At 39.5% G+C, this 26232-nt stretch overlaps 1 protein-coding gene across 4 annotated transcripts in view; it reads right to left on the bottom strand.

The window, feature by feature from the left end:
* The window catches only part of EYA2 (EYA transcriptional coactivator and phosphatase 2), an 87971-nt gene that overhangs the window by 49625 nt on the left and 12114 nt on the right, over positions 1 to 26232 (bottom strand). For 3 of the 4 annotated variants that reach the window (XM_072349995.1, XM_072349996.1, XM_072349994.1), the window contains exon 2: positions 2306 to 2424. In XM_072349995.1, the coding sequence (XP_072206096.1) occupies positions 2306 to 2414 (109 nt within the window). In that variant the 5' untranslated portion in view covers positions 2415 to 2424. Of the gene's footprint in view, positions 1 to 607; positions 653 to 2305; positions 2425 to 26232 lie in introns of all 4 variants that reach the window. The other variant, XM_072349997.1, reaches the window with a different exon arrangement.

Raw genomic sequence — 26232 nt, 5'->3', positions numbered from 1 at the left:
AAGTACTATTCTGTGCTATACCCTTCTTATTGTACCCATCTGCACAACAAATTCACGCCTGACTTTTCTGATCCCACTTCTCCCAAGTTGTCCCCAGTTCTGCAGGAGCTCTCCCTCAGGCTGACTACCCCAAAACCCTACATTAGGAGAAATATCACATCTACAATCCCCTTGGGCCTTCTTCCAGGGCCCTCTGCAACACCTGTTCTGCACAGCAATCCATTGACAGAGGACAGCTCAGGAAGGAAGATAGCACATCAACTGCCAAGGCAGGGACTATGCACCCTATCACCTCATCCCACTCTGTGGGCACTGACTGGAACAAAATCATAAAGAATTCTCTATGCTCTTAAATTCCAGAAGAACCTAACAAAAGTAAAACCCATCAGCAACCCTACTCTTGATCCTGTGGCTAATACAAACCTATTTCCACAGCAAGAGGCAGAGATATTTTATTAAAAAAACAAAAAACAACACAACAAAACAGAGTAAAGCAGAGTAAAGGATCATATATATATATGTATAAATGTACATATATGTGCATATACATACACATATGCAGGTATAGAAAAAAAAAGGCTGCTTTTAAACTCAAAGACAAGCTTACCTGACTCACCTTCATACTTGCTATGAAAAGATTGCTTTGACTTACCTGAAAGAAAATAATTAGGCAATTAGATTTTTAGATTGTTAAAACAAAAGCTATACAATTTCTACCATTCTGTTCCTCATTACCTAATAGAATTGTATTAGAGAAACATATATATGTATTAACATTTTAATTCATTTCATTCATAATGTCTTCCATATTTGAAAAACAGCAGAACAGGCAGTTTGAGCACCAGTTTAATGGTTTTTCTATGTGAAAAATACTACATCTTCAGATTACTTTTTAAAATTTTGAAATTGGTAAATACAGAGTAAATACCAAACAGGGATTCACTGTGTATGAATATGCAGTATGCCACAACTTCATTGTCAACAGTACAGGTTAAAACTATTTGTTTCTACCCAGATGTGTAGAGCTACAGGCAGAATGTGTACTTGAAAATTATATCGACATAGATGCAGATTTCATGATAATAATGCTTGACAAAGTAGACATCTAATATTGCAACTCAGGCAGTCTGAGATTGACAAAAACACAAGCTTTTTCCTGTTAACCAAATTAACAAGTATTTTCATTAAAAGGACATAATTATGGAATAACAAGGGATCAACCTGTAAAAAAAAATCAACTGTAATATTTCTGTAAGAAACTTATCAACATGAGCTGTCTCTGGCATACTGGCGTTTTGTAGTACAGGTGCTCTGTTGGCTCATATTTATATTGCATAATAGCAAACAGTTCCTGCACCAAGGAGTTTATAAAATGATGTATTTTAAAATCATTTCTAGCACTAATCTTTTCTGCAAACACATACATTTAAAAGGATGTTTCTTTTAGATTCTTATCCCTTTGACTGCTCCTGTAAATAGGCAATCCTGATGTTTGTGTTTTAATCACACAATTTCTAATGCCTTAGCATACACTCAAACAAAACCTCTCCTTGGCTTTTAAGAGTCTATAAATGAAGGGTTAAACATACTACTACAACATAATAGTCAGTGCCTTTTGCTAACTCCCCTTGAACAGGAAGGCTGACAGATTCTGACCGCAGCAAACAATAGCTGGGATTGTACTAGCAAGAACTAGTTCAGCTGCATCACTTGCCAATAATTTTTTTAGCAGATTTAACATTCTTCTGTTTCCTTCACTTGAACATTGGGGGGAAGGAAGAGGAGGATGAGGAGGAGAAAAACAGATAGATTTCCATCAGAACCTCAACCACTGAAAGAATTTATCCTTGGTACCTGCCAAATGTGAAACTTCAGACCATACATCAGCAGGACAAACCATTTGGAGATGATAGCAATGATCTCAGTGATGCAAACAGGGGCACACGGGTGCTTTGGCAAAATATTTTTTGGCTACACAATGTGTTGTTGGGCCTGGGAGCCCCTGTGAGCTGGGGCTCTAGTAAGGTCTAAACCAAAAGTACCAGCTCTACACAAAACATCTTTTATACCTGCACTTATTCCAGCAAATAGATATACTCATGTGTGTATATGTTTATACCCACAATACACAGATCTCTGTTTATGTAAAACATTTCAACTCAGTTTGCATTCAAAGCATTTTTGAAGGATTCAGCCACAAATAGAGTGACTACAAACATTCTCAAACAGAAGCCCAGCTCCCTTATTTTATATACATACACATTATGCCAAAGCAAATAAGCAGTAAACAAAAGAAGCAGCCTACCTTCTATGTCATCTGGAGCCGTGGCATAAATGTTAGTAAGGTTAAGCTTCACTCTGTCAGGGCACTCTCTATTTACAGTCAGGCTGGGTGATATCACTAGATCTAGCATTTCCTTATACCTGAAGGAAAACAAAGGAAAAATATAATTTATTCATTAATTATGCATGCTTACTAATGATTCAGTTTTTTTCCCTAAGAGTATAAATATTAAAGTTGGTTACCTAAACCCAGGCTTCATATAAATTCCACATAATAATGTTCACTAAAGTTTTCATCAAAGGTAAATGCTGAATTGAAATGAGGTACTTGTCTCCTTGGAGATTACACCCCTCTGATTAATACTTTCCCTTTTTTCCTGGAATTTGCCACCCAAAAATTAAATTTCCTTATCTATTCCATGCTACCAGCAGAAAGATTTACATACCACTGTCCACTGAGCCCCCAGAACAGACTACCAAGAGCTGAAAATGAAGCTGAGGGCAGTAAGCAGCACTGTGTATTCTTACAAAATAGTAAGAAGGTTAGTACTGGTGACAGGAGAGTTTCAGGTGTTTGGGCTAATCCTGGTATCTACTGGATACGTCCTGGAGAGCCAATCCCAGCTACAAAGTCTGGACCATTAGATGGAAGTGATACAAGGACAGTCCTTTTTACATAAATAACTACAACTTAGTTAACTGAAAATGTCAAGTGACCTGTCTGTGTCATATAGGATCTGAGTCACCAGAGTAAAACATTATTTGTGTTTACGCAATGGAGGCCTACACACTACACATCACACAAACACTTCAGAAACGAGAGTGAATAAATTATTATCTCAGATCTCACACACAACACAAATACACCTATTCGTACAAATACCCCAGCTTTCAATATATATTCCCAACTCCACCTGTGTGCCTTTTCAGAAAGGGGCTTCAAAGGAACCTGCTTAAAATAAAGCTGCTTGCTCCCCTTCAAGTGTTTAATGTTTTAGATGGGCACTAAGACACGTCATTAAGATGTCTGCAAAACTGGGAAAAGACACCTATATGAGCACAGTAAGGAAACCTGCAAGGAAGGCAGCTCTCCTAAGCACATGTAGTCCCAGCCTGTTCTGCCCCTGCTCCCTAAGCAGCTAAAACTATAAAGAAACAACAACCAAAGAATATCTAAAGCTAAAGTTGACAGTTTTCTTTCTTTTTTTTCTAAAAAACAAAGAAAAAACAACAACCTCACACTGCCATAGAAATCTATCTGAATTTTCTAAGATTACACCAGAGTACCAGCGAAGCTTTTTGGTCAAGTTCTGAACAAATGACAAAAAGAGCTCAAAAATGCAAATGGGAAAGAAGGGATATGGAGGTGAGCAAAGCTGAGGTGCCTGGCAGCAGCCTGCATGGGCTGCCCTTTCTGTCAGTGCTGGACACACCACCTGCACAAGGAGCTGCATAACTGATCCTCAGGCAGGGTCGTTGCTGAGATGGTCCCTAAAGGCAGTAGGTGGCACAGCAACAGCCCAGAAGCAGTGCACGGCACAAACTGCACAGCACACGTAAGGCATCACTGCAATAACAACAGCAGCATAGAAATCTGAATTTCTGACGCTAGGCTTCTGCAGTATTGATCTAGGCAGCTCTGTTAGAAGCAAGGACATTTGAGTTTTATGTTTAAATGCCTGTGTATGACAGCCAGCTTTGAGAAACAGAAAACAAATTGCACAGTTTTATCTGAAATTTCTCCAGTCACTTTTATGAAGACTACAGGTTTCTGTGCGGAAGGGTAAGAATTGTTATTAATAGGCACAAATCAGGTAAAATGTTCCATCTGTAACAGAACAGCAAGGACCAAAGCTGAATTCATTTTCACTTTCCCACCTAAGAGCTGGGAAGACTCACATCCATCTTCCAGGAATTTGCAGAATTGCCAAAAAAAGAACAAAAAGTGGCATAGCCATGAACAACACGCACAGCCCCATTCCTCCTCCTCTCTCCAAACAGAGTCTGGACTCTCCCTTTCTACCTCCCTTAGAAAGCCATGTGGGCATGTGCATTTTTGCCATCAATGCAGCATCAAGTTAAGAGGGTTGCCAGATTACATGCCATGAAGAAGATCTGAAGTCAGTGGTGAAGGAATCTGGGTAGGAACACAGTGCTCAGGATGCAGTGCTTGTGTGATCTTTACTCCATAACTGCTGTCCCCTCTAGATTTCCTAAAAAAGTAAGATTAGCTTAAAAATAGTGCTGTTTTACAGTTGGATCTTTGTTGCTAGAGGACCTCAAAGTGCTTCACCTTCAGATATGTCCTGTAAGTCCAGCAGATACAGACATTAAGACAAGACAGAAGTATGAATAGAGGTGCAAAGGGGACACCTGCAACCACTGTCCATGTTACCAAATGCATGAAAATGCAATGAAGCTTTAGATTTGTACAAGGATACAAAAACAGTTCTCAGCTTTAAGAATACCATCCTAAGTGACAACATAATAGCAGTGCTAAAGCAGGAATTCAGGATTCCCCTCACATAATCCTAAACAAAGCACAGCCCACCAGAAATTTTAGTCAGTCCAAACAGTGCTGGAACAAGTGCAGGCAGGGGCTTTACCAAGGCAAATGTGTGTCTGCTCTGCAGGCAGTCTCAAGTAAGGCTGTCAGGAAATAAGGAATGGCTGCAGCCCTTCTGCACACTTTGCCTATGCCAGAGAAAAAGGAGATTTTCTCCTAAAATGGCTAATCTCTCTCTTTTGACTGCACAGCCAGACTGCAAGAGAGAAAGGAGTCAGGAAGGATGTGGTGGTCCTCATTTCTCTAGAGGCAGGAACGAGGTCTCTCCTCCAAGCAACTACGGTTCCCAAAACTCCATTTTCACAGGGAAATTACTTTCTTCAAGTCCTCTGGCACTGAAATGAAATTTTTGCTTGCACTGCTGAAAAAGCAGGGTTACATTTTATACTGGGTTTTCTTTTCCACTGTAAACAACATCTGATTTTTTCTTTATTTCCTTGACACTGTTACCTGACAGGAGGGAAAGCACTGCCATCCCAGATCCTGTCAAGGTAGGGATGTTCTACATTGTTTCTCAGATAACACGCCCTTCAGCACAATCTCAAACCCCATCATTCATGACACTGACCAGACTGTTGCCAAGTGAATGGAAGCAGATGTTTAAAGGGAAATGATATTTTATAATGATTAATGCACTTTAATTACATCATTGTTCAGAGATTTCATTAGCTACTCTCTTGGTTTTGTTCTGTTCACTTTTGAATGCAAAGGCTCGTTTGTTTTTTTAACATTTTCTTTCTTTCCTTTTATCCCCCTCTCAGCTTCCATTTTGCTTTAGAGCACACATTAGCTGCAGGTACAGACGGGTACCTCTCCACGGAAAATCCTGTCTGGCTGTGCATGTCATGTACATGTTTGCTCTGTTAGTGGCTTTGCCTGCTTTGCACGCACCATTTACCGATTTGTTGATATGCAATTTTTGCTTACGTACTTCTACACGGGAGTTTCTGAAATTCCGGTCTTAATAATGGCAATCTACTGAAAATCTTTAGTAAAATAATGGATGCTGGATAGGATTTAGCATAATAAATGACATGCTGGAGTACAACTGATGAAAATATCAGGTCTTTGTTTGCTTTTTAGAGCAGAAACGTTTTCTGGCTAAAGTAATATACAGTAAATCAGTAGTAAATTTGCTGAATATGAGCTTTTATTAAAACCAGTGATGGCAGCATCTAGAAAGCTGGGCTGACAGACATCTGGAAGAGCTTTTGGCTTCCATAATTAAGAAGAACCTTGTGTGAATCTGATGCTCAGCTTTTCCATTAGAATCCCCTACTCAAAAAGCAGTATTTTGCCCTTAGAGTTGGCCCACAAACCTCTGCCAAGAACAGAGGCTTTTCTCTTTAGTGATGTTTAGGAAGAAAAAAAAGAAGAAAACCGTTTTCCATCATTCTGAAGATAGGAATGCCAAATTAAACATTTTAACGGTTCAATTTTTTGGTGAAGGTGTCAGGATAATTTACAGTTCACATTTTCTTTTACAATGATGTTCTGAAGGCAGTGATGCCAGGCCCCAACTCAAGACCATCAAACATGAGCTGAAGATCAATACAGTGAGCAATCCCAAGGCTTTCTAGCACAGCAAGCCAGGACTGGTACAAACCAAGGCCTCAGCTGAAGCTTTGTTGGAAAGAGAAGGACTAGAGACAGACTTCAGCCTCATTACAAGAGTTGCATTTTTGTCTTGCTTCCATGACTTCATCTGGTTTTCATTATTTACAACAACTGCTTTCACCTTTATTCTTAGGAAAAAAAAAAAAAAAAAAAAAAAAAAAAAAAAAGGTGCAGATGACTAAGCAGAAAGCTTCAACTTTACAACCCCAGTGTTTCTCATCATAAAAAAGAGTCTGATTTTCTACTTTGTTTCAGAGTGAATTACCAAAATGTAACTGCAAAAAAGTGAGATGCCATCTTTCTCATCCCCTCTGATCCAGAAAAACAAACAAACAAACAAACAAAAAAACAAATAAAAAAAAAACCCCAATCCTACTTGCTTGTCTTTCTTTTATTGCTAAGAAGCACTGCAAGATTCATTGCTGGTGGTTTCTTTTACCTTGGGTCAAATTTTCAATAGCACCCTCTATGCCCCATTAATTTTGTCTGGGAATTAAGATTTACAGTCTGAAGAATTGCATTCCCTGCTTCATCCTGCTCTCACACACACAAAAAAACGAATTATTCATAAGCAGGGAAAACATTATTATCTCGCTGTCACCTTCCAGGTAGTGTAACAAAGGGAATCTCCCACACTGAAGATTTTGGCTACATCTACCCATGCATTTCAAGGAAGGTACTTCTGTTTCCTCTGTCAGTACATTCCTTCTCACACTGTTTGAAGCCTCCTCTCTATGTATAATTGATTCTTTGTTCCTCACACTTCAAGAACTCAGAAATGCTTCAGCAGGTGAAAACTGTTTTCTCTTTCATAATGAATCTTTGCTCATTCATGAGCACAGCTGGTAGATGTATGCAGGAAAGTCTGAACAGACATAAAGTTAAACCTGAGTTGGCATCAATGCTTATGTACAAGACTGACAGTACAGTCATGATGACAAGATATCCTTTCAAGGTGACCTGCAGGGCAGAGTGCCTTGAGCTGTTTATATTCCCGAGAGATACCTTTTGCTGATATGATCAGACCATAAAAGCAGTAGTGGATGTCTGGATTTATCATTGCCCAACCCATTCCAGACACAAAAAATAAGGATTTGCAGTAGAACAGCATCAGTGGGTGGGGATGCATAAGTACATTATTCACTAGCGCTGAATATCTCAGAGTATGGATTAAAATACAAGCAGAAAAACTTTTTTGATAAGACAAGCAATGGACAAAACACATCTGAAAAGAGAAACAAAGCACAGTGCACTCCAGCTACGCTTGCCCACATCACTCAGCACTACTCTTCTGTACGTACATCACTCCACCTCAAAAACTCACTGTTGGCCTTTTGAAACATGGATCGTTTCTTTAGCCCAGTACTGGAACAGCTGGTCACTTTCATAAAAGCTGAAATCTAATAAAGTAGAAGAGATACTCATGTATTGCTTCACTTTAAGCAAGCAAACAAAAAAAACAACCTTGAAACAAGAGCCCAAGCACCCAAGTCCCGGAAAACTATTAGGTTTGTTAATTAATTGTTAATTTGTTAAGTAATGAAATTAAAAAAAAAAAAAAAAATCACAATAAGAAGCTGTCCTCCCACAAACAGCCCTTTGCCACAATAATTCCATGTACATCTAAAACTGTTCACCTAAGGAAATCATTGGTTTGGATTAAAATTAGAATTTTCAAATTCCTTTTTTTTAATATGTTCATTTTAAACAGTTTTAGTAGCTGAGAAAAGAGATCACAAAGGAGACCATTTCTGTCACAGTTCTGAAATCACTGCTGTTCAAATGTGACAAAATATCCCAACAGCTCTAAAATCTTTCCCTGCTTTTTTATTTTTTAAGGTAACAAGTCTTTTGGAGTAAAAATTTACTTTCAGTGGAAGTTTTTGGTCTTGTTCCAACTCACAGACCAGACAGCAAAAAACTGATGAAAAATCCTATCATGTGAATTTTGAGTCAACTTCATCTGTTTTCGAAGGGATGCCTGCCTTATGGCTTTTGAGTGCTTGAGACTGGCAAAAATAACTGCATGCCTCATTTCCCTGGATGTCCTCAGTTTCAGGGTGTGTTGGCTTGCTTCACCAGGCTTCTTCACCTGCTATTGTAGAGTGTTTTCTGTTACTATTTTTTTTAAGACTTGCTTTTTCTTGTCTCAGACCTGTTGATTTGAACGAAGCATGCTGTCTTCGTATTATTATATGATCTTCCTACTCCTAGTAAGGCTTCTGTACTACTCCCTTCTGTGGGTGCTCCTTCCCCAGCCCCCAGGCTGCCGCCACAGAGCAGTGCTGAGAAGAAAGGGAGCAGGCAGGGCTGTGATCCCCCCGCACTTCCTGCAATTAACCTGGGAAAAGATTGAAGAAAGATAGACAAGGGGAAGCATCAGCATTTTCTGGTTGATCAGTCCAAGGGAAACGTGGCCAGAAGCATTTGAAAGGGATTCAAAGCACATACAAACAGACAAGTCTAGCTACCTTCACCACTGTTTCTTATGAAGGCACAGTCTGAAAAGTAACTTGAAAACTCAAAGTGATGGGGTTTGCACCACAGACTTTCAATTTGGCAGCCTAATCAGGAAATACATTATATAATTGCTGTGAGTCATTGTTTTTTCAAAAAAATTTCAATAGCAGTATTTCACTCTGAATATGTCAAAATGAGGAAGTCTAATTTTTCAGAACGCCTTTCTTGCCTAGAGAACCTGTTTGCTAAATGGAGCAACATTTGCAAAAGACCTCACTGCCAAAAAAGAACCACTCCACACTCTTACTGTGGACAATTAAGAACCAAATATAAAGCTAAGCAGGTAAAGAAACACTTCAAGATTATAACATGGAGTCACTTGAAAATTAAATTTGCTTGCACGTGTATATATACAGACACATGTAAATACACATAAACATGAGTGCATTAAATCTCTCCCAGTTAATATATTTCTATTTGACATTCACAATTAAAAAACACCTCTTCCTATTCAGATACCACTGGCACACTGGTGCTGCTCATGGCTGAAGAAATCCATGCAGGCTGCTCCAGCTGCATACCCAAGACCCATAATACAAAAGGACTGCTTCATGGCTCCACAAATGGTGCAGCAGTGTCCTGGCTTGTTAGACTTATTTATTTATTACAACTCAGGCATCTCTTTTCACTCCAAAGAACTATGCCTCTCATCACTTCTCTTCAGAATCTTAAGGACTAAGAATGTACTCAAAACTGAATGATAAAAATATGATTTAGAGAAAAACAAGGATATTTGGAATGAGGAAATAACCACTGATAACTTTGATATTCATGCTGAAACACCCTGCCTCCTGTTATAGGAGTTTACAATGTTTTTTACTTTGGAGTCCTCTTGTTACTTTTATCCCTTAGTCTTGTTACTTACCCTATTCCTACCTGGGACACCCTGGGTGCACCCACCTGGATCCCAGTGGCCAAATAACAGCACAGTCTAGAAGAACTTGTTGCCAGATAATACTTTGTTTGAAAATATACATTCAGTGAATCATGATGAGACAAAATAAAATAAAATAAAATGTTATCACAAGTCATAGAAGGCTCAGTAGGGAATGAACTGTGCAAACAGCACACAAAAGCAGTAGCCAAGCAAGCCTGAAATAGCAGAGAGCTGATATGGCTGCTGGCTGAACACATCCATGAGTTACAGAGCAACATCTTCATTTGTACAGCTTCTTACTGCAAACAACTCATTTCAAGCCACGTGCCCCACTCAGACCCTTCCACCCCATCTTAATGGGAACTGAATATCAGTAGAAACCTCACTTTTTCTTCTGCTGCTCAAGGAGGAAAGAGGGGAGCTGATAGCCCCTGCACTCAGCAGCACAGTGAGGCATGAGGGTGTACAGTGCCACATGGCTGCTCTGACACCCACTAGGGAGAGATGTGCAGTTGTTGAAGGAGGATTTGTCACTAACAGCTTGGACAAGTTTCTCAGGACTGCACCAAGGCTTCTGTAAAAGTGGGAAAGCTTTCAATTAAGCTCTTTTTAGGCACTGGAAAGTGCTTTAAAATTTTCAGGTAAAATTTGTTACACCACTGCAGTACCAGTATGCATGCTGATGAATGACTATCCTGAACTCAAGACAGCCAAGAAAGAGGTGAGGCATGAGAGCTGTCCTTCAGGGCATGTTCTCTCACTCATATTTGGTCCAAAAGCTCCATTCCCAGACTATGAGAATTTCTTCACCCTTTTGATTTACTCCTTAAACCTGTCAGAGTCCTGCAGTAACTCCAAGAACTCAGTGAGAAAGGTAAGGCTGCCCCTTTATAACAGGCTTGTGTCAGCACCTCCATTGTCAGCCTATAAAGGAGTGACATTCAGGGAATAATAATTCAAAAAAAGCTATGGGAAAAAAAAAAAACAAAACACACACACAAAAAACTATGAAATGTAAGTTAGCAAAGGGACCTTGGATGCGAGGAAAAAATCTAGCATAACAGTACAGGTGAGGCTGGAGTGAGAATGACGTACCTTCTCCTTGATTAAATCCCCCAGGTCAACACTGCTCCAGAAGCAGAGACCAGAGAAGACATGAAGAGAAATGTCTGCCGTACATGCAAAAGGCTGAAAGCACTTTCTCTGGGACTTTCTTAACCCCTGTTTGGGGAAGGGAAGACTATCTTGTCTGTCTGCACATCATTCTCAAAGACTTACAAGCAAAAAATGCTTAAGTGTACAAAAGATTTGAGATATATTTCTTCTATTTCTCAAGTATCTTGATGAGGGAAAACACAAATGCCATCCTCGTTGTGGCAGATTTAACCAACATTGTACATACCAAAGTAACATGCAATAATGTCTGCGGGCTCTCTAAAACTCAGGACGCTCTCTTAAGAAACTGAAAGTATTGTACACTTTAACAACGTGCCTGAAAACTTTGTACTCTTGTGTCTTAAAGTATGGAATCTAAGCAGCCTCCCTTGGCTCCCTGTACTTAAAAATAAAAACATATTGTGTTAGCCCATTATTATGCATAAGAAATAATGAAGATTAACACCCCATCTTCAGAAGGCTTCTTTAGTTGCTTCTCTTTGCCTGATAGATTCCTGATTTAGGGTTTAGACAGAGGGAAGGGGATTTTTTCCCCATGTTTTAGGGTTTTCATGATGTGGCCCTCTCTAAAGTATCAATAAATCAGAGTTTTAACTCCCTGAGTAATTGCTGATTTAAAATATCTGTGATGGCAATGGGATGCAAGCTCTGTTACCTGGTCTAAGTACACTTTGCCTGCTTGGGCAATGAATTCCCAAGGCTCAACATGATATGAGTGGGAAGGACTCTTGTGTCCCAGTTCTGAAAAACTGGGACTGAACATTAAATACTGAAGTCAAGAGGCCTATTGTCATGGTTTTACACCTATGCATTCTCACTAGAGAAAGACACCCTACAAACTCCAACCTTGTTCTCCATGTTGATACAATGTGAATTATGGTCATGGTGCAAGAGAAAGATAGTCTTTTTCCCTGGCCTGACTGGAAGGTTGAGCCTTCAGCTTAGTCAGCACTGCAATGCAGCAGTCAACTGAACGTTTGTCCAGGTTCCAGGAAATCAAAAAAGATCACCTCTTTCCTATTCCAAAAGACAGTGCACATTACTCACTGAGGGTTCTGAATTCACATCTCCACTGTATGGACTGTCACTTTGATTCCAGCTCATAGTGGTGACACATTGGCTTGTCACCAGTAATGCTGCAATTCAGGAAACTGTCACCGTCAGTCTTGTGTCGACTCAATAGGTCCTGACAAACTTGCACGTGGTGTTATTCCTGTTCCTATGCAAGTATTCATGTGACCCACCTGGCATAAACTTCGCAACATTCCAACATTGCTACCATTGCTCCCAGCACACTGAAGCCAATACTCAGCTCTACACCCAGCTCCCTGGTTGTAATCCATCGATTTGCATGGATGAGCTGATTGAGATGCTCTTCATTTTGTGGTGTGACAGCTGTGCAAGTCTGTCCAGAACATGGCTTGTCCTTCACATCACTGTCACCACTGCTGAAATGCATCACCCATCACCTCACTGTGCTCACAGCCACAGTCTGGTCTCCACAGACATTCAACAAGCATTGATGAATGCCAATGAGTGCCATTTTTCCTGCATGGAGGAATCCAGTGATACACCTTTGCTTCATACATACTTCCAAGTCAGACACCATTCTGTCAGACTGCTCCTCTGCTGCCATCTGTCACACAGCAACACACTGAAATACTGTGGAAAGGCTCAGCCTCTACTGCCATACCACCATCATCAGCCTCTGACATCATAAGCCAACATAAAATAGGAGGTATTGCTTTCAAGTAGTCCTTGTAAGTGGTTATCCAGTACCACTTGACCCTGAAGCTGCAGAGCTTCAATTGCTCTTGAATTATGAAATCTACCTCTACTTGGATATACTTTACTTGCTCAGACTTGGAGCAAGTCTCATTACCAATCTGGATTTAGTACATATTGTGTTAAAATAAATGTATACACTTATAATTTTCACTTAGTCACAATCCCATGTCATTGTTTAGAAAGAGCAGAGGGTGGTTTTGGAAGACAGAGTATCACCCCACTACATCTTAAGAAAGGTTTATGTACTCACTATTGGCAAGTATATATGCATATCAGATATATCAGATACACATCTTTATAGCACTGAGCTCCTATGTTTTTAAAAACAAAAGAAAATATTACTGTTTATAGTGAGTTCTTCAGGAGTCTGTATGAAATGTGTAGAAGTTCCTCTGGTGGTAAACACTTCTTTCTTGTAGTGGAAGTTGGTTACTTCATCAGGAAAAGATGACAAAAAATGAACAAACTGTAGGTTTTATATCTGTATCACTAACTGGAATGTTCATTTTTTTTTTTTATTTATTTATTTGCATTAGAAGACTGGTGACAGTTTATAGATAATAACCAAGATATTTATTCTAAAGAGCCACAGTACAACAGTAGTGAGGAAAGTAATGCAAGCTAACAGTTACATAACTTGGACTACCAATAAAAAGCAACACTGGACCAAAAACTTCACTTAAGTTTGTCACTGACACTCATTAACAGTGTGAAAACAACTAAGCAGAGAAGAAACTTACCTGGAGCACATGTTCACACTGTGTTTTCCTCAATATTCATTCAATTAATAGTCTGCTTCTGTGGGTATTTGTGAGTCAGACTAAAATAATAGCCTAGAAATTGGACACTTTGAGGGTTCTGGTGGGCTAAGGTCTGATTTCACAAGTTCTGGTGTGACAGTATGTCAAAGTGAAAGCTAAGGTGGGCTCAAGATCAGAAAGCTGTTAGCATAAGGTTTATTTTCAAGATGAGGGAGGTTTTCACAGGGATGACCACAGGTGATTATCAGACAAGGAAGGGCTGAGGAGCTCTGCAGTGATCCTGCCATTCAGTAACTGACGGACCACAGGGCAGTATGGAAGTAAAAACACCAAATGCATCAGCCCAATGCCATTCACACAAACATCCCAGTTTTAATTTGCAGAGTCTGATCTGATAAAGAAAAGCACTTCCTGAAAGTGCCATTATATGATGCTAAGCAGGCTTCAAATGACTTGCCAAAGTACAGAGGGACACTGACATTTGAACTGCAGGAGTTTTGTTTTCCTCTTTGTTTTTCCCCCTGTGACTACAGCATTTGAATAACTGGAATTTTTAAAAATCCCTATTCCTCCTTTCACCATGATGTAATCCAACTGCTGAAGAAGCCTAACAATGTCGAACAGCTGCTACTAGAGCCAAGTCTGGCACAAGGAGAGACAAGAATTGGCACCAAACACCATGATCTTTAAAATAAACTTGGCAGACACACTGAAAAGGTTTGCCTTTGCTGCCATAAACAGCATACGAAGCAGTAAATGGAAAAGTGATGAAAAAGACCACAGTTTCATTGCTGGAACAAAGATGCCAATCAGCTAACCACTTGATCTAGCACCTACTAAAGGTTTCTACAATGGCATGTCAAAATGAAGGGCAGTAGCAGGGGCCAAAGGTAACATACAGTGCCATTCATATGTCTATTGCACCAAACTGAGTCCACAAAACCCAGCAGGTACCTACTGTCGAGGAGCACCTCTGTGCACAACTGCAAGTTACACTGAATTATTCAAAGAAAAATGCATTTTCCATATAACACATCTGTCTCAACACACTTCTCGTTCCAGTACTTCTCAGTTACGCTTTCCTAAGAAAGAATTTGCTCCCAATTGGTGAGGCTGGAGCAGTGCTCTGGAAAAAGATGTGTACGCATTTTTTTTCTTTTTCTTTTCTTTTTTTTTTTTTTAATGCAGATAGAATGGAGAAGAGAAATGCCAGTTTTCTTCCCCACTCCCTCTCCCACTCCCAGCTTGAACTGAAAGAGCATGGGCTGATCTCCTGTGCTCAGTAGAAGGGTCTAATGAATTGTGATGTGGATATCTGTCTGCCTGCAACTGGACAGATGCCACCATCTTAGTTCACCCATATAAACAGACAGCCATGTAACATCAGCATTTTTCGACTGCCACTAGTTAAGTTTTTAACTTGGAGTGTGCCCTTTAGCATACTCTACAACAAATTCTCCCAAATTTAAGAACTCTACAAGACCCAGTTCTCAAATAGCAGATTACTTGCTTCAGGCAGACAATCTCTAGTTAGAAGTCAGAACTGTGTGTGGTGTATAAAGAGCTTTTGACAGGCTAGTACTAAAACCTAAAAGAACATTCAAAGCAGACAACAGACTTCAAGCTATTTATCTGATCCTCAGTATTAACAATGCAATTTGCATAAATAATACATACAAGCACTCCTAATGGGATATCCAACATAGTGTTTGTATGGGGAGGCATATAAAAGTTATAGCCTTGTGTTGCAACTCTCTCGGCACACATGAAAGGAAAGACTTGGTTTAAGGGTGAAAACTTGACCTTTCTCTTTTTTTTTCCCCCTTCAAAAAACAAACTGAAAACAAAAATGAGGATCTAATTGCTATTACCCAACTTTTTCCCAGGGGGCTGCAAATTCTCCAAACAGAACTGTCAAATCTGAAATCTGAGGATAACATTAAATGACCACAAACCATGGTATCTTTCACCAGAAGTTATTTACAGAGTCAGTGACAAAACTAGCACCTTAAAGTCCGCTTTACTTCACTGAACAGCAGTTTTCTTCCTACCATGTCACACAACACCCAACTCAGGATCACCACAGTCCAGCTCTTAAGAGAGTTGCTCTGCAGCTCGGCATCTCTGAAACCAGCTGCTCAAGCACCAGGCCAAAACACAGGACTGCCACAAACACAAGAGTGCCAAGATGATGGCTTCATTTCCAGGACTGCAAAGCAGCTCAGAAAAACTTCTTGCAAGTAGAGAAATGGCAGCTACCTGGAGTTCATGCAAATAATCTCAGAAAATATTGTCATTACAGATTAGGAAATCCAGCTGCAATCAAAAGTCAACTTTTGCTTCTTGGATATTTGAGAAGATGCTTATGTATGACATTAAGGTGATTGCCTTAGGCCTAAAACTCAGACTTGATCTGCGATATCCTTAGCTAGAAGGCAATATTCTCCCACACACACACGAGACTTCAAAGGCCCTTGCCCTTTCACAGCCCAGAAGAGCAACTCGACAACCTGGTTCAATGCTGATGCATTTCCTGACACTGGATTAACTTCAGCTCATCGCCTGTGGCACAGTTTCTCTCTGACATTTTTATGGAATAATTTCTACAACCAACAAAAATTTCTTTCTTTGGGCTACTACGAGATGACACGGATAAAACCAACTGACTCAGCAGCAATGTGCTGAGATATACTTGCTGACCCTCATTGTTTGCAATGGCTACTGCAACATGAGCTACCAAAAATCAACAACCCTGCAAAATATCTGTATGCAGCGCTTGGTTTTCCAAAAGAAATACAGCTACTATCTCTTCTCCTTCTTCCTAGAACAGCAGTCCTGTTAATTCTGGTGAAATGCAAGGAAAAAGGCAAGTATGTCTGGTTTTTTTGTTTTGTTTGTTTAATTTCTGCAAAACAAGTATTGGAGTAAAAGACTGTTTTTTCTTCTTCATCCCACAAATGCTATTGTTAGAAATGACTGATTTGATGCCATGACCCCATGGTTAGATCTCTCATTAGGAAGGCTTGCATTCAGCTCCAGTCAGTCACAGGTCTCCATTTAGAAGAGTATTTTACAGAGACAATTTGCATTTAATCTGCCTACCTCTATATACTTTTGTATAGGAGAGTATACTGCATTTTTCTGTTTCTGAGCATGCTGAGCTCAAAATCATGAAGATAATTGGATACACTTTTAAATAAGCACAGAGGGGTAAAAGAGAAAGCTATATAGAAATCAAAGACAGAAGATCAATTGTACACCTAATAAAATGCCATGAAAGCAGCGTATCTTTGACTTTTCCTGATCACTAGACAGCCTTTCTCCACTCTTCTAATGGAGAGTGCAGACACTGCCTGCGGTTGTCAATACAGAACAGGAGCTTAAGTCTCACATTCCTATTTTCTCCTAGACCACATAGCATCTCTTTCCCACACCCAACTTCTGCATGCCTAAATTCTCACTTTAATTCACATTTGGCCTAAATTCTCTCTTTCATTCACATCTGGCTGCATAACTCTTCCCAGTCCCAGTCTACTCCAGTTGGTCTGTTTTAACCCTCAAGCAATAGGTGATAGGTATGTTGTGCATCTTCTGTTAGCACATGTCTTGCCATGGTTCACTTTAAGCATAACCAATCTGCTAACCCCTGTACAGCTGCTGGTTTAACAGGCTGTCATCACAAAGACTGCTTGTGTGCTTCCTTGCAGGATTTTAATTTTCTAGCAGCCCAGAAACTGAATTTACACAGTTTAAGTGCAATTTTAAGCACAGAATCACATTTAGAGAACCAGCTTCCCTTCATTTGCTTCTCTTCACAAACTAGCATTCGGGGTCATCTAATGTCTTAAAATCCTGCATCTCTCACTTCTAACATGGTTCCTGAAGATTAATATGGTGAATTTTCAGGAATAGGTTTTGTAGAGAAGACATATCAGCAAAGATTCCAAACTGCAAGCTTACAACAGAGGAGACGGCTTGCACCAGAACTTCCCTGTCTGAAACTGGTCTAGGAACTACTTTCTTTATACACATGTGAGTGTGTCAGGACAGTGGGCAAAATCAGTGAGAAAACAGAAAGAAAACAAAGGAATGTAAGAAAAAAGTAAAAAAACAAAAACAACAACAACAAAACCCGAAACACGGGCATTGAAATGTTAAGGAATACCATCTGAAAAATACAATCTATTCCTTTCTGTGAACTGGAGAAAACAAAAACAAACAAGCAAAAACCACACAAACTAAACGTGCTTCTGCAAGAATTACATTCCATCTACTTCCTTCTATCATGGGACTATCCAGAAGAACTCAGATTTCTGGCTTGTCAGAGAAACAGTTAATAAAACCTAATTGAAAAAGGCAACTATTTTCTAGCCTTGTCACATACCACTTTGCCAGTAAATACATGGGACAAATATCTTGAAAAGCGTGCACATGAACCTTAAGCAAAAACAGCCTGACCCCGAGAGCTGTAAGAGTTAAGGTTTTTCTCAAAAGCTGAATATACATTTTTCCATACAAGCAGCTGAATCATGGATATTTTGAAAAGTAGTTTATAATTCAGCTCTATATAATGTGTTCTGTGCCATACAAAGTATTAAAAAGCATTTTAAATTGAAGCTTACTGGCATCCATTGACATAGCAGACCAGTTTCACAGCTGGTTTGAAACACAGAAAGTTTACATGATCAGTTTAGTCATTAATGGCAGTTACCTGTCTTATGCCGCAATACCAGAAGCACAGTGGTGGTCTGTGGATTAATGCAATGTATGGCAAGATCTGAAATACACCCTCCTGTCTCCTGAAGTTAGCTGTAATGCTTCTTAGTGTATTCCAAGGAAAAAGCCAAATAAAGGCTATGCCAAAATCAGTTATCAAATATCCAGCTGATTCTGTTGTTTCTTTCGCATTGCTATAGCACTAAATCTGCAGGTAACAGCCAGCAATTAAAAACTGGCATGATTCAATAGCACTTGTGTTTGTTTTAACACATGGTTTATGTTTGTTTATTTTTGCAACTCCTAGCATCCCCCTTCTTCCTTACATTAAAGCAGTCTGGTGGGTGTTCATACATCAAGGCTGGGCCACAGCAGAGATGTTATAGACTTGGAAGGCAAATGAGTAATCCTTTTTGTATGCTCCCTGTCAAAACCAGAAATCATTTCTCCATCACATTCTGCCTGTAGCATCAGTCAAGCTCTTAGACAAGATTTTCGCCGTTATTTTGTTTAAATATTTTTAAAGACTGCTATCAGGGATAACACTGAGGTAATATGAAAGCTGTGCTTTGGCTTCTACTCCCCACATCTCATCCCCCAGGCCCCACTTTCTGCTGTTTATTTGGCAGAAGGCATTGCATGGCTTCTCATCCAACGCTGCTACGGGAGTGTTCCTAAATATGATTAATTTGCTAATGATACAAGTCTCCAAACAGCATGTTAGTAATGTTGATGATTTATGAAATGCCAGAGATGCTTCTTTCACCAGTGATAAGCTCTTGCAAGCCAGTGGTTTTGTAGGAAATCTCTTGCAATTGCTAAGAACATTCTCATCTCTGCATCTTTCCCAGATGGTGCAGAGGCAGAGAGCTGCAGAAGGATATCTTTAATAAATTGCAGGTTATGTATGCACACAAATAATATAGTGTCAGATTATGAATCTTGCATACGTTCATATGCAAAAAGCCCAGAGTTTGCTTTGGAACGGAAACAAGCCTTGGTGGTCAAACACTCTGCTAAGTCTTCTTTCCTCCCAGGATTCAAGTGTGCACTAGAAATTGCAAAAACTAGGGAACATATTTCCTTTTCTCAACTGCTCACAATATTGCCCTTGGCACCCCAATGGCCCAAGACACATTAATAGAGATTCCAAAAATACTCCCAGAAATATCAGTGTTTTTTCACATTTCCCGTGCAGATATTCCCTACATCGCACAGTGTACCTGAGACCAATATATGACCACCATGCACTACCCTATCTAGTCCCAGCATCCTCTTGACCAGAGGACAAACACTGTTAATACTAAATTGCCCTCAGCTGTGATTTGATGACTTTGATCAGTGACACACAGGGTATGGTTTTCTTCTTCAAGCAACATTTGCAGTCAGCTTGTGGTTTCTCTGTGTTTATTCAAGTTTATGCAGACTATGAGTTATTTTTACCTATGTGGAATAATCACAGATAGCTGAAAATATTTGAGATGTGAGATCTTCACTGCAACCAGCCAAGTTGCTTTTTCTGTTCTGACAAGTTAGCCCTCACTTAACAAAAGTATTTCAGAACTGGAATAGCACACAGAATAGGACAGTTTTGGAACTTTTCCTGAAACATATGGACTGACATTACCTAGCAATTCCTATAAAACTAGGCTACTGCACCATACCTTTGCTGAATGCCATTTGAGCTTGTTTTCAGTTTCTACCTTTCCATAAGCACATTGGTTTCTGAAATGTTTGGTTAGCTCTCTCCCTAGTGTATTTACTTGGCTCTGACATGGGTGGCTGAGACACAGCTGGAGTTCCATCCAATTTCATTGTCTATAAAATAAGCCGTTAATTTGTAAGCATTAATAAGCACACCATCTATCAGGGAGTGCATACTTATGATGGCCTGGAGAGACTCACCACCAGCAGTGCCACTGAAGTCAGACATTTGTCCCACTTTTACAAGAGCAGCATCTTTATGGCTCTTCAGATTGCGACACTGTACTGAGACCATCTCGAATCACCTTGAAGTTACTATTCCAAAGCAGCAAGAAGTGGAAAAACTGAATTTGGAACATGAATACAAAGAGAAGCAACAGACAGGAGGACACAAGACTTAGGACCTAGTAAAAATTTCAGCACTTATTCATTTCATAACTAAAACTGACAGTCCAGAACTGATCTGCATATATTCTGTTTACTTTAGCACAACTGATTAATGTGTTTGCAATTTAACTCTTACATACAATCACTTAAAAAACTATAGCTGAATGTTTGACAGAACAAGTGCTATAGACCTGCAGTTTGTTTTGTAAATCAATACAATTTTAGTTGCATTTAATAGGCAAAGGAGCAGAGTACCTCACGTATGCTTTTTTATATGGACATCTGTGCTCAAACAAGCCTCAGAGTTTTGCTCATTGAAATTCTACAGTTTTGTCTAAAAGCTGGTAAAGTCATTATTTCCAATGAAATCTTGAAGTAATTGAACAAACAATACCCAAACCTATCTTCATTTCGCAAACAGTGTCACTGAAAAATATGCATGCAAGCAAGCCACAATCATCTCTTAATACAAACAGCAATCTGTGATATCACAGATTGGCTTCAAGTTAGACAGGGCATTAAGCTTTTAAAACCATTAAACATTTATTTTAACTTCAAATGGGCTCCACCTTGGTGCTCTGCTTCCAGACTGAAATGATTTGTAACTTTATTCAGAGAAGTAAGGCCGTAGGACCATTGCTGCACTCCTGGAAACAGAAATGTTTGAGCAAAGGTGAGGAGGTCAGACAAGGGCAAAGTCCAAAGTAATTTTAAGTGGTTCAGCTAAGTAGGAAAGGCTAATGGGAAACCATTTTAATTTATTACAGTCATCCCTTGTGAATAAAAGGACAACGTTTTTCTTCAGGAGCTTGATTACAAAGCAGTAAATCCCTCTGTGTATATAAAAGACCTACGGACAGTATAGATCAAATGTCAGAAATAAGTTTGCACTGTATGTTAGACGTAGGAGAAAATATCAGAGTTGGGAATAGTTTTAGATACTTAATCTTTTAAAAAATATTTCCAATATGTACCTTTACATATGAAAAGATGTGTATTTTATTCTGCCATGCCCATCTACAAAGACATAAAGCAATGCTGTTTTTCAATACACTTATTTGGGACTCCCCCTTTCCAAAAAACCTAAGCAGGAAACATGTTTATGAACATCAAATCATGTCCACATTCTCTTCTTTCCCCAGCAGTTTCTGCTTCTTTTGCTGGTAACAAATGCTGCTTTAAATGCTGCTTCATAGAATCCAGACAGCAGTAAACAAGCAAACAAAGCACAGTTCAAGGTGACAATAATGTTAGGAAAAAAGCATCTTAAAGTACCAGAAAAGGATTTTCTCCAATAGCATACAGGGCTTTTTTCAGCACTTCAAATTGTTTTTCTTTCTTAAATAATTGCTAGTTCTGATGGATACATGTGCCTAAGTGCAACTCATCATTATTCATTGTACTGGTTTGAGATGGAACTGTAAAACATTTATGATGGTGAAAGCTGCTGCCACTCAGCCCGAGATTCTTGTTAAAAACAAGATTTGTTTAATCAGACACAGGATTTCCAGGTTTCGGTGTAGAATGTTTCAGCAGTGAGGAATTACTGAGCTGCCTCAGAGCTGTGTATTTCACAGGCGAAAAAGAAATATTTGGCTTCCTTAGAAACACCATCATTACCTGCCCATGGCAATTTTGTATCTTGTGCATACCCTGTTTTTCCACACACTTCTCTCAAGTCACGATAAATATTCTGAGGCAGGCAGTGCTTCAGTTCTGCATAGTGTGGGGCTGGGTCCTTATCTGCTGCTGCAGTACAACAGCCACCAAATACTGCCCGAAGCATGAAACACCTTTCAGAGTAGTTTCAGTAATGCTTGTTTTGTCCCCTCTAATTTTCAAAAACCTTGTCCTGGGTTTTTAATGCAGAACATCAACCATCCTACAGCACTGGAAACTCCTGGGAGATTAATCCTGACAGGGACTACATCATGTTACACAACGTCTCAGCACATGCGTGCAAAAGGACAAGAGGCCTTTACGGAAGTCTGGGGACAAAATTAACTTTACCAACAGTTCAGTTATAGTGCAGTAATGTTTCTTGTGAGCACTATTCAACTTTTCCCAAGGGCAAAATGCAACCACTGTAGGCACCTTTACTACATAATGCATACTGCTTCATCAGACACTCATACCAATACTTCTTGACTCCACTGTGTTGAGCTAATGCTGCTATTTGAATTCTTAACCATGTTTCGTAAAGGCCATCAGTGACTTCAACAAACTTCCCATACAGTAGCAAACAGACTGCTGCAGGTACAGTGTAACTGTTTAACATGTTGAATTTTTAACTTGCAGTGCCTTCACCATCACTTAAGAACTCTACAGCAGTTTAAACAGGTTGATATCACCTCTCGGCCAAAGCAGGCTCTCATGTTTGTGCTCTGTCTGCCCACAACACTTCCTTTCTATTGGCTAAAATATTCCTTTCTGTGGTTTTGCAAAGTGCCCTTCCCTGCTGAGGACTATATGACAACGGTTGGGTTTCATCTATGTATGGCTTTTTTGAGCTCATAGGGAGCAAAGGGAGAGGGAGAACGACAAGGGATGGGACCTAAAGCTAAACAAATCAATGCTTCTTTGATCCTTTGGGATCAAGATGCTGTAAAAACACATGGTTACTAGAACTGTGAATTTATTGGTAAGGAATTGCTTATTGGCACTGTATTTCAGCATGAATGTACATTATGATTGTAAGTACAAAGTGTTCATTCTGTTTGTGGCTAGGAGAATTAATCTTTTCCATGTGCAGAAAGGCTGTGCGATAATTTAACTGAGATTCCTGTTGGTAGTTTGGGCAAGCACTCATCAGCTGCAGGGCTTTCAACAATACACGAGCAGCAGCTCCAAGAGAAAATGATGTAATTAATGCATCCAAGAGCTACCAAGCAGGACTAGAGTGGTCTGCTCATTTCAGGGTATTCATCCAAGTCGGTTGTCAAAAATCTTGAAGCTAAAAGGTGAGTTCTCCCAAAACACTTCAAATACTTAACTTTGGACAGGATTCAATAACTAATGGATTCTGAATGAAATTGTATGCTTCTAATATCTTACATTTGCCTCAATAATAAGAAAAGGTCTGATCCTCATTATTAAAAATGAAAAAGTAATTTGGAATGTTTATGCGGATGGCAGCTTTATATGCAGGACAGAAGTGCTCCAACTGCATTTTCAGTCCAGCTGGAACTGAGTTTTCCTTTTTCTTTCTCTCTTTTTTTCATGAAATTTCATTTATTATGAGTACTATGTCTTAGTAAGGCAGCTGTTGGCAGCAAGCTGTGAAATTAAAGTTGAGCTGGTTATTATTAAGAGCCAAGACATAATATGCTTTTGTCAGAGCGAAGTTTTTCTTGTAGATATGTAACCTACATTCAGTAATTAAAATAGCTAGTCAGTCAACCTCACTTGGTGGGAAAATTAATCCTAATTTAAAATATAATTTCCAAGTTGTATAAATTGCAGCCAAAAATGGTATTGCTATAGTTCATTTCAGTGAGGTTTTTAAGCATCCAGTGCACCAATGATTTCAGAAACACGGGAATTAAGGACTCCTAATTCTCACTGCTGTTCTACTAACATGTGTGGGACTTTGAGGAAGGCACTTCTGATAAGATCCCAAACAGGAATGAAATCAGGATGTTTCTATTTACTATTATCCACTGAAGATTTCTCTCACAGCCTGTGCCTGGGGGGAATCGTACCTGTCTTCATCCCACTGCAGCAAGTGCTTAAATAATTTCAACACGTAAACATGACCTTCCTCCAGCTTCTCTCCAAAGAAAGCAGTGGTAACCTTCACATTTTGCTCAGAATCTCCTCTGGGATATGCCAAGATGCACATTTTCAAAACACCTGCCCAAAGGTGTCCTCGGGAACCAGGAGAAGGAACAGGACAGGACTTCACACATTGGAAATCCAAACCAGGTAAGTGATGTAATTTTATATATTAACATATTATTACATCATTATCTACATTTATATGCATACTAAAGCATCAAGCTGATTGATCCTCATCAGTTAAGCGGACTGCACTTTGTAAATTCATTTGTTTCTCAAACTATTCCTTGATGTTGAGTTATCAAGGGTAACAGCAAAATTGCACTACCATCTATCTCAGCATTTGACCAGCTTCCAATGACTGTAAAAATCAAAACTCTTGCTTCTGACCAAAGACACAACCCGAAATTCTCCTTTCTTCAGACACAGCCTCCTGCAGACTTCTGCAGCTGCATGAGTTTGTTGTCAGCCAGGAGAGCAGCCGGCTTTTTTCCTGGTTTTCTTTTCAGCTAGATCAGTGAACTGATCTGACTCGCAGCATGATCAGTGCACCAGCAAAGGGAAGGAGAAAGGAACGCACAGAAGGTCACTCCTTTTGATGTCAATGCAGCTCTCAACCTAATCCAGTCTTGACACTATACCTGCAGTCTACCAACACAACTGCTAATAGGGACAGCCTCACTGCTCACAAGGTGACCATTCTAATGCTAAATAAGACACTGTAATCAAATCACTTCTCTACTTAGGTTATAGCTACTTCTACTTCCCTGGAAACATGCAGACTTTGAGTCAGAAATTATTGGCATCAATGTTGGGTATATGTACACACTGTCTTTTCTGCAGGGGTATACAACTACTTTGTGGCTTTACTTCAGGTCATGCATTTACCTTAGCAGTCAACTACTGCACTCTGAGAGAGCCAAAAAGCTCTACTAGATATCAAGAAAATGAAACAGTGTTTAGGAATTAGTGGGGATTGCTTGCAGTTGTTTACTATCAGTGAACATATTGGGCAGCTATAGGGTACTTGTAAGCATCTCATCTTAGGTGCTGCCAACAGTTAGACTTCCATCAGCTCAGCAGCTAGCTAGAAGGGTGGAGAAAAAGATTTCCTCATCAAGGCAAGTGGCCACTGTCATTTTTATTTTAAAGAAGAATACTTGGCAGGTTTTTCAACACACAATTCTTTAACCATAGAACTTTTAGTGGGTAAGAACAGGATTTTCCTCGTCTTGAGATTACACGCGTTGTTAAAGACAACTGGATCGCATCTCATCGGTATCCAAAAAAATCTTACCTGTCAGTATCTGTAGAGCCAAAATCCTCAGATCAAAAATGTACTTACTAAGTCCATGAAAGCTGAGAGCCTTCACTCTACAAGTATTACCTTGAAATACAGACTCATAGCAATATAAGAACACAAGGCTGGCATGAAATTGGAATGAGAATAAAAAAATACATGAATCACCTGCACAACTAATTAAACATGAAAGCTGACTTTACAGCCACTTACCTTCACCATTATATGTTAACACTGAACAGAACAAATTTGAGCAGCATATTTTGGACATTTACAATCTGGGAGAAGTGTTTCTTTTAAACTCATGTCAGAATAATACAGCTTCTTTTCTAAAGTCTCCTGATTTCAGGCCTTCCTAACTGAAGTGAAAAATGCTTAGGACTGAACACAAGGCTTGGTTGACAGCACTTAAATGAGCCTGGAAATCTTCAAATTTACAGTGTCAGGGATAGCTGAGTAACTTTTAGGCTAAGATCTCAGTGCAAAGCTTACCTATATTCAGTCAACTTGCAAGTTAAAGCAGCCAGATTTTGGCTTCCCTTTTTCATATGCAAGAATCCAACCTCTAAGCACTTCACCCATCACTGTCAGAGACCATCTGAAAAATGCCTCCACAAGTCACATCCCTGCTATTTCTTTACTAATATTTGATTTGTGGATTATAATACAAGCTGTACTTCCAGAGGTCATTAGAGTGTATAAACCATTTGAGGCACTGAAAAAAAGAAAAAAGATACAACTACAGGCCTGATTTTCAGTA

The sequence above is a fragment of the Excalfactoria chinensis genome, chromosome 15, assembly GCF_039878825.1.
Source record: "Excalfactoria chinensis isolate bCotChi1 chromosome 15, bCotChi1.hap2, whole genome shotgun sequence".
Lineage (NCBI taxonomy): Eukaryota > Metazoa > Chordata > Aves > Galliformes > Phasianidae > Excalfactoria > Excalfactoria chinensis.
Note: the sequence above shows the minus strand (reverse complement) of the source record. Positions and strands in the feature narration are given on the sequence as shown.